Source organism: Vigna angularis, chromosome 1 (assembly GCF_016808095.1).
Source record: "Vigna angularis cultivar LongXiaoDou No.4 chromosome 1, ASM1680809v1, whole genome shotgun sequence".
In the NCBI taxonomy this organism is placed as follows: domain Eukaryota; kingdom Viridiplantae; phylum Streptophyta; class Magnoliopsida; order Fabales; family Fabaceae; genus Vigna; species Vigna angularis.
In genome coordinates, this window is record NC_068970.1 from 11,968,203 (window position 1) to 11,977,852 (window position 9,650).

A 9,650-nucleotide genomic window follows, 5' to 3' on the forward strand; every position below is an offset into this window, starting at 1 on the left:
AGAAAATCTCTAATATTATAAAATACAAATGTAAAAACTTTTTGAGTAACATTTAATTATAAATTATTCTAAACACATTGAATAAACTCTTTGTGTATGGAATAAATTCAAATGTAATAAAGACAATGAATTTTGATTTTAATAATCACATATTTCATTAAAATATCCGCTTCATAACTTTTTGCAAGAATGATTTAGATTCCGTAACTAAAGATAAGAAAAAGTCAAAATTAATAACAAACTATATATATGAGTGGCCCAGTTACTCAATTTTCACGACCACATACTCTGTTCGGGCCCAAGCCCAAGCCCAAACCCCACAACCCACCAACAATTGTGGATATATATATATAGAGAGTTTAAAATAATAATTAAAATATGAATAAAAAAAGGCACCACAGTGTTGTAGGGTTTAGTAGACACAACCGTCAGCTATTACTCTTGTCTCCATAAGCCGAAACCCCTGTGCAGCTTCTTCGTTTTTTCTTTTTGGTTTCAGTTTTTGCTCTTCTAAAGAGAAGCTTCTCAACTGCACCAATGGTTGAAGTCTCATTGATGGAAATCCAACCTCCGAATCAAATGGATCCTTCGACCAGTGGCATCACTCCCTTACCAAGAAAAATTGTCTTCATTCCTGTAAAGAAGCCATTTAAGGGTTTCTCTCACGATTTCCACATCGAAACCCTAAACCCTTCCTCCTCCTCCGAACCTGGAATATCCGGTTCCACCTCCAAGAAACACGACGTTACGGAATTTTCAGAGGTTGGCTTGGATCCGGAGCTCAGCATCGGGATTACCTTTCGCAGAATAGTGAGTTCTTTACAGAATTTGAGATTATAATTTTGTGCATAATTGGAGATTTTTGTTCTTGATTGTTTTGTCTTATAGCTAACCTTTAAACTATGAAGAAGATAATAGTTTTGCATTATGGGTTTTGAAAGACTTTTGCATGTTATAGTTTTTGTAATTTTTTAGTATTGACATGCTATTTATAATTTTCAGGGAGCTGGATTGCGAAATCTGGGGAACACTTGTTTTCTCAATTCAGTACTGCAGTGTTTGACATATACAGAGCCTTTGGCTGCATATTTGCAAAGTGGGAAGCATAAAACTTCGTGTGAGCAACTTTGCCCACTTATCTGACTAATTTTTATGGAAATATTTTGTAGTGATTGTTTCTTATGTTTTGATGGATTCAACTTCGGTAAAATTAGTACAGTTGAATAGATTTAATTTTTTCAGTTTTTTTTTTGTTTTCCCTCTCAGTGGGCTGTGATGTTTGTGTATGAAGGAAATGTTTTTCATACTAAGTTTCTAATTATATTTTGCAATTATGGTAGGTCACGTTGCTGGATTTTGTGCTTTGTGTGCAATACAGAATCATGTTAGTCGGGCACTGCAGTCAACTGGGAGGATATTATCCCCAGAGGACCTGGTTGGGAATTTACGATGTATCCTTCCTTATGTTTGTCGTTTGATTTACGAGTTGAAGTTTTAGATAGTTGATAAGAGTCAGACTTGCTTAAATAATTTTTGAACAGAGGATTATGAGGATCCAATTTCTTGAACAGAGAACTAGATTACATGGGCTTGACTCTACTAGATGAGGCATATTACTGTCTTTTATAAGTTTTTATTAGTTTCAAACTTGTAATTCCTGACATGAAACTAGGTATATCAAGAAATTTCCGAAATGCAAGGCAGGAAGATGCTCATGAGTATATGGTGAACTTACTTGAGTGTATGCATAAATGTTGTCTTCCTTCTGGAGTACCAAGTGAATCACCAAGTGCCTATGAGAAAAGTTTTGTCCATAAAATCTTTGGTGGTCGTCTCAGGAGTCAGGTATTTGTTTGTTGCTTCTTGGTGAATTTCAGAGGAATGTCATTATTAATTGAGCTAAGATGCACAGAAATCTTAGGGCATGATACTGATATAATTCAACATCTAAAATTAATATATGTTTAGGCTTAAATATATTTTCAGTTCCTGGAATATGGTCATGTTTTTTATTTAGTACCTACCTTTTTTTTGCTTGACTTTTTATCACCATATTCATTTTTTGTTTTTCTATAGTTGTTATTTTATTTTATTATCTGTATACTATTTATTTATTTATTTGTTTTAGTATCTATAATCTTTTGTTTCTTTTGAATTAGTAAGCTAGAAAGATATTACTAGGGACTAAAAGTAAATGATGTATATCTAACATGGTAAAAAACAAAATAATATTTTGTAAGGGCTAGAATGAAATAAATGGGTGAATCATAAAACGGAAATCAAGAGGGACTAAAGGCCAAACAAGATATTTAAGAACCAAAAACAAAATATAATAATAATTCAAGGTCCAAAAACATATTTTAGCCTCAACTTTATTAATTTTAGATCATATGAAAGTTCATATTTTCGAAAATGTATGTTTACATAGTTATTAAAATGTTCAAAGCTGTCTAATTATTGTAGAATTCCAATTTGCATCAGTATAAAAGTTTGAAAATTAAAGCAAAAGAAGTATAAAGCTGCCCTTAGAGTAATTGAAGTAAGTGTTCAGGCAATATCCAGCAAAGAAGTGATCCTGACAAGATTGTATGACTACTTCATTACAATGATTGAAAATATCCTTGGTTGCCTGTTGCAGGTGAAATGCCACCAGTGTTCTTATTGCTCCAACAAATTTGATCCTTTCCTAGATTTAAGTCTTGAAATATTCAAGGCAGATTCATTGCAAAAAGCACTGGCAAATTTCACAGCTGCAGAATGGTTGGATGGAGGGGAGAGAGAGTACTATTGCCAACGATGCAAACAGAAAGTTAGTGCTCGCAAACAGCTAACAATTCATAAGGCACCTTATGTGCTTACTATTCACTTAAAGCGGTTCCATGCACATGATCCTGGACAAAAGATTAAAAAGAAGGTTAATTTCAGCTGTGCACTGGACTTGAAACCTTTTGTCAGTGGCTCATATGTAAGCAAATATATTATTTAAATTAATATAAATTATCTACCTCTATTGTACTTGCAGAAAGTAAGAACTTCTGCAACTGAAATTTTGTTTTTTCTATAGGTATATTATGTTCAAAAGGACATAGTAGAATTTCTTTGTCTTTCTTGTTTTGAAATAAGTGATATGCAGTTTGACTGTCATGTGTTTGTAATTTATTGTGTGTTAATGTCATGTTTCTTGTGTTCAATTTTCTTACATTTGGCAGGATGGAGATGTGAAGTACTCTCTATATGGGGTTCTGGTTCATACTGGTTCCAGCACTCATTCTGGACACTATTACTGTTATGTTCGCACTTCAAATAACATGTGGTATACTTTGGATGATAATCGGGTACTGAAAATGTCCTTTAGAGTTATTTTTTTTTATAAACTGTCCTGGACCCTGTTCATGATCCATGCTCTCAACCTGACCCCTACTTTGTTCACGATCTCTGCATAACTTAAATATTGTATCAATGAATGACATTTTTCTTTGTAGGAATACTATTTAAGCAAGGCGCAAGTGTGTTTTTTGTTGTTTATTTATTGAAGTCAATTATTTTGATAGTTTTAACTCAATTTGCATTGTCGCAACAGGTAAGTCATGTCAGTGAACGGGAAGTTTTAAATCAGCAAGCATACATGTTGTTTTATGTTCGCGACAGGGAGAGTATTGTTCCAAGAAAGCCTGTTGACATTGCTAAGAAGGAAAATGTTAAGAGTAATGTGAATGGAAATAAAGAATCTTCAACTTCAAGCCATGTATTGATGGAATATCCAAATGTTCCTGCAGAAAATAAATTTTGTAATGAAGTTGAGAAGAAAATGTCTAATGTTGACTCATTAGGGGCTTCTTCTATGAACGATAGTCATGTTCTGCAGAATCGTAGTGTCATATTAGTAGAAAACCTGATGCAAAGTAAGAAACATGAATCTGAACCTCCTTCCAAGGCACAGACACAGGACTCACCAGATGGACTTGCCGTGGCTAAAGCAGGACATGGATGTTTGTCATCATTAGGCCAGTCTGAAAAGGATTATAGTCTCCATAGTAACCAGAAAAGTTTATCTGCTCTAGTTGGAGAAAAAATTAATTTATGTAATGAGAATGTAATTTCAAAAGAGGGCATTACAGATTCTCCTTCATTAGTGCCATCTTCCACTAATCCACAGACTTATGAACTTGCTAGTGATGGAAAATCTCAGTCTATGAAGGTAAATAATTCCATACTGTCCAGTATTTCACTTCAGCTGTGAACTGTTGCTATTTCAGTTTTGTAGATTAGTGAAACTGTCTTCATTTAGAAAAAATCTTGTTAATAAAGTTAATGATGATGCACCTCAAGATTCAAACACAAATATGTGCAGTGGTATTTGCCCCTATAAAATCACCACTTCATCCTGAAGTTAATCATCAGGTTTTTGTGCTATTATGTGTGCCTATTGCTCTAAGCCTGATTTATTCATGTATTGACTTTTATTCTTTTAGCTTGGAACTTCAACAACTGGTTTGGTGTCTGAGCAAGCAAGTAGGATGGTGAATGGAGATCGGGTTGTTTCTCAAGGACTGGTTCTGAATGAGTCAGTAAATAGATCATTGAATTCAGAGGGTCTTGATAAAAAGCCTGTAAAAAAATTGAAACGGAAGTTCCTTAAGTATCAGGTTTCTAGAATGCATTTTCGTCCAATCTTTCTTTACATGGGATACTTGGGCCCACGAAAGAAGAGTCACAAAAGAAGTAAGTGCCTCACTTTGAGTAAGAAGAGTCCAAAAAAAGACAAGTTGGATAAGTTTGCTTTCTCATCGTATGATTCCAAACCATCTACACACAGAAAAACTGATGAATTCCCTTGCATGTCAAGTTGTTCGGAAAGTAAAGCAACAAAGGCTGGCTGTAGACCTGGTGTTAATGTTAAATCTAATGATGAATCTCTGACAGAAAATAGTGCTGAAGGAGAATTTAAGAAGAGAATTGATCAGAACTGTACTGTGCTTGCATCAGTGTCACAACTTGGGAGTGGTTCAGTAGTAAGTGAACTTAAAGCTAGACAGGCTGCTAATGTACAAGATAGTAGAAGAGATCAAATGCATAATGGTTTAATGAGTATGCTTACTCGAGGTCTGGAGGAGACAGTTGGTAAGCTTCAATTGATCTTTCCCTTTAAGTTTTGTCAGGCAAGATACATAAAATATTTGTTCCATGTCCTTTGGTTTTATTCTTATTCTAGTACAGTGTAAGATGGACTTGCATAATTATTAATGTGTTGTCTTTGGATTTGTATATTTGTGATATACCTTTTTATGGTGAAGTATATATCTGTCTGCTTGCACATTTTAGCATATATAATATGCTGCACAAGTTGATTTTTTGTTAGTAATAATCCATCTGTTCATGCTCTGTTAGTGCCTTGATTGTTTGACCTGAAGTACCTATTTTTGTCAGGAGAATTTATAGAGGGGTATAAGTATTTTTAATTTTTATGTCAATGAAATCTCAATCACATTGAGGAACGGCAACCTTGCTCACTTGTTTCAAGTCTCACATGTTCCTATGTTATAGTATTAATTATATGGTAATGTGGGATGAAAATGCTTAGTTTTGAGGAGGATCTTCATACGTAATAAATGTTAAGATTTGTTATAATGGATGCTGAACGCTTCAATTGAACCAATCAAATATCTTATGCATTTGTATAATCAAATGTTTTGTACTGTACTTCGAATGTGATCTAGATTGTTCTACATACTCAATGCCACATATATAATGTTTATCCTTCATTAAACTACCTGTTTCAATTAATAATAGTCAATTTCTTATCTAACGGTTTTGTATGCTTGAATTACTCCCTTGTCCCCTCCTCCTATGAAAGCCTGGCACTTTATGCTTGGTATATAACATGCCTATTCTTTATTTGGAACAGTTGCACGGTGGGATGATATAGAATTGCCTTCATCACAGCCCTTGGGTTCAAAGAACGACACGTTTGTCAGCATTGGATATGTTGGGGATGAATGGTGAGCTCAGCTATACATCGTTTCTTTATTGGTCATTATTTGTAGTAATGTGGACTGTTATTAGTTTGTTTTTTCCGTGCGATGCAAAACATTTTAGTTTAGGAACTCAACTTTTTTTTCGAAGGCTGTACTTTTTCACTATCTGTGCTTAAAAGCATTTTCCTTTACGTAATAGGATGTGATGATTGCTTTTGAATAGTTGAGATGCACATAATGTTCAGTCCTTTTGTTAATAGTAATTTGTACATTGGGTTCAACAAGTATATAAAATGTGGTATCCATGTAGTTAGCGTCCTTAAGAAACAGTAGAGCTGTTAACCACTACAAAAATGTCGTGAGTTTTGATGGGAGGGATGGCTTAGGATTTGTTATTACTATGTATGACTGGATCCATTTTGATACAAAACTTTTGCATATATTTACAAATTTGCAGGGATGAAGAATATGATAAAGGGAAGAGGAAGAAGATAAGGGGCTTGAAACATAGCTTTGGTGGGCCAAATCTCTTTCAAGAAATTGCTATCGAGAAGTCAAAGTGCAAAAGGGCAAAGTTGGACCAACCTTGTTCAGGGAACCCTCCATTTAGGATATGACGTCCTACACTATCTGCCTGGTATTGTTTTGCGGGCATCTTTTGTAGCAATTTTGTCAAACGCTGAAAGTAAAATGGAAAGAGCACCTAACCTCCCTTATTCTTTTCCCCGGTACAAATTTTTTAGCTGGATTGTATCATTTGTCTTTGTGACAGCCGCAGAGGGGTTGGGTTTTTATGCACCTGTTGAACTTTTCTCATTTTCAGATTGCATTTCTGTTGTAGTAGCTGCAAGCCGTAGCTCTGAAATTTTGTTCATGGATTTAAATTTTGTCAAGATATTCTGTATGACAAATTTGTTACTAAGTGTGTATCGTGCACTCATCTTGTATTTTGCTTTTGGTTTAAGTTTGGATTAGTTACTAGAATGGCATGTACGATTAATTTATAGGAAAATGTTTGATAAATTATATTGTAATTCATAAATGCAAGACCGCCGTTTGGATTATGTAGGATAAATTGTTTATCGTTTCGAAAATTAAATTTTAATTGAGATAATGGGTTGGATCATGGTTATTCTAATTATGATTTTCTAAACATAAGAGTGATTTTTATTCCAAAAATACAATATTAGAGTTTATTTGGAAAGGTTTTGACAAAATCACACAATTATTTTCTTAAGGAATGTACAAATCTAACTTTCCTTGTTTAAAACAAAAAGTTTTACTTAAAAAGCTATTCTGATACTCTTGATAAATGTAGAGATATAGCTTTCCTTGGCTAAAATATTTTTTTACCTAAAACAAATACTATATTAATGTAACAATTAATTAAAAAATATATTTCAAGAAATTACAGAACATTGCCAGAAATATTTTTGACTAATTAAACAAAAACTCTCCGAATTTACTATTTCCTCCATAACACCTGATTTTTTGGAAATGAAAAAATTCTGGTATCAAATTCTCTGCGAAAATGTTTGAATAAAACACATTTAATAAATCTGTTTTAAAAACAATATAAACTAAAACTTGCAAATTTAAGTTTAAAAAGGTTTAATCTTTATAAGGTATGAGAAAATTGATTTTATTAGGTATAAGGTGTGTGGCTGTGATTGTGGAGAATTGCTGTGATGGTGCTTTTCTGATGATTGGAGGAAGAAGAAATGGAGTATCATGGTATCCAACATTCTAATATCTATATTCTCAAATAGTTATCAATAGATTTTGTTTGAGTATTATCTTTAAAAATTTAAATAATTTAAATAAAGTATAAGTAAAAAAATTAATAATTAAATAATTACTTAGAATATAACTTTATATATTTCTATTTTCTTATTTAAAAGTATGAAGTACAAGTTATTTTAATTTTTTATAAATTTATATTTTGATACAGTTCATTTAATTTTTTTTTTAAGATTTTAGTGTGCAGTTTTTTTATTGTATTTTAAATTTAACCTTTATATTTTAAAGACTTGTTTTTATTTTTTAAATCAATATATATATATATATATATATATATATATATATATATATATATTTGTTAATATTTATGGACACTACAAGTATAAAAAATCCGTGAATATTTTTAGACACATATCTTATTAGTATTGAGACATCTTTCTTTAGACAAAATAAACAATGGATAAACAGTGCATGTGTCATTACCATTTATAATAATTAAAATAAAAAAATGTTTTAGAATTTGAAAACTATTTTTAAATTTAAAATTATATATATTAGAAAGTGAAAAATGAAAAAGTTTTATGAAAAGATGTAGATGTAAGAAACTTCTGACCTCATTGATTTTTCTGAAAAATCTGAGTCTCCTATTGGAAAGAGTGTGACAACATAGTTTGCCAATACTGCCATTTATTATTTTTCCTTGTATTTTTATTTCTTTTCTTTTAATTACAGATTGTCAACTGCTGCTGATGGTATGAATATGTGGATGGTGAAATTAAAAAGAAGAGATTTTGTGTAGGATGAAATAATAAGTTGTTGTATCTTTAATGATGAAGTGAGTAATGTGTTGGTATGGTGTTTGAGAAGAGTGTTTGAGAAGAGTGTGTGAGTGCTCTCAAGTATTTCAACCTTCTTACACACTCCTTCTCTCTCATGCATCATTTCTCATTTTACCAAACACAAATTTTGACCATTCATGGAATATTCTCCTCTATTATTATTATTTCATAACTCTCTTTTTTTATCTTTATTATTAATAAATATAAAAATTATCCTATGAAGAGCTAAATTATTACTAAGATTCATATTTGTTGAAAATGATGCTGAAATTTAAAGATAAAAGATTATGAGAGTGTATAGATCTGGATTAGTTGATAGTAATATTTTGGTATATTAATTGTTTATGATGGAAGTTATTATGAATAGATGAAGTGGTCCCTGTGTAACAGGAAGATTGTTTATTTGACGTGGTTTGAAATATAAGTATGGTGACATGATTAAGGAATAAATTAAAATATTAGTGGGATGCTACCATTATTCAAACTAACTTTCTCTCTTCACTCTTAATCAATGCAAATCATTATCCATCACTCTCATCATCCTCTCCACTCACTCTCTCTAAACAAATTACTTTTTTTTTTCTTTTTCTAATAATGTCTTTGAAAAATAAATAAGTTCCATTAGGTCGAATTTAGACTGTGTTTGCGTAGATTTGGAAAAGAAAGAGTAAATGGATTTGAAGGAAAAAAATAGATGGACTTAAGAGTGAATTAATTGTTATTTTTTTAAAAATTTGAAAGTGAGTAAGAGTGAACAATAGATAAAATTTGTAAAAGTTAGTGTAAAAGTTTGGTAAATCTGAGGTTTGTGATAAGATAAAAAAATTTCACTCATCCCTCAAATCTGTATTATCTCTTGCTTTTACATGCATGTATGTTCATTCACAAAACTGTATTCTCTAATACACATAGTACCATTCATCCAAATAACATAATATTAGTGAGATTGAAATCAATCAATTTGATTTAATTAACTTTTTTAATTTAAAGATTATATAATTTCTAAAAGTGAATTGACTCGTTTAATAATGTTTTATTTTCTAATATATTTTATATATTTATCACAATAAATTAATTACATCCACACATGATTATA

General features: G+C 31.6%; 1 protein-coding gene across 2 annotated transcripts; it reads left to right on the top strand.

Annotated features, from left to right (window-relative positions):
* Nucleotides 1-390: 390 nt before the first annotated feature.
* On the top strand, nucleotides 391-6,915 carry LOC108347487 (ubiquitin carboxyl-terminal hydrolase 23). Of its 2 annotated transcripts, XM_017586763.2 has the most exons (10): nucleotides 391-810; nucleotides 1,003-1,117; nucleotides 1,341-1,451; nucleotides 1,673-1,845; nucleotides 2,639-2,965; nucleotides 3,210-3,335; nucleotides 3,581-4,198; nucleotides 4,473-5,121; nucleotides 5,906-5,999; nucleotides 6,433-6,915. In XM_017586763.2, exons 1-10 carry the CDS (start codon nucleotides 538-540, stop codon nucleotides 6,590-6,592), a joined length of 2,646 nt encoding a protein of 881 aa, XP_017442252.1. In that variant the 5' UTR covers nucleotides 391-537; the 3' UTR covers nucleotides 6,593-6,915. The 2 variants fall into 2 exon arrangements, with proteins under 2 accessions (XP_017442252.1, XP_052735657.1); XM_052879697.1 differs by lacking the exon at nucleotides 2,639-2,965.
* Nucleotides 6,916-9,650: the final 2,735 nt, after the last annotated feature.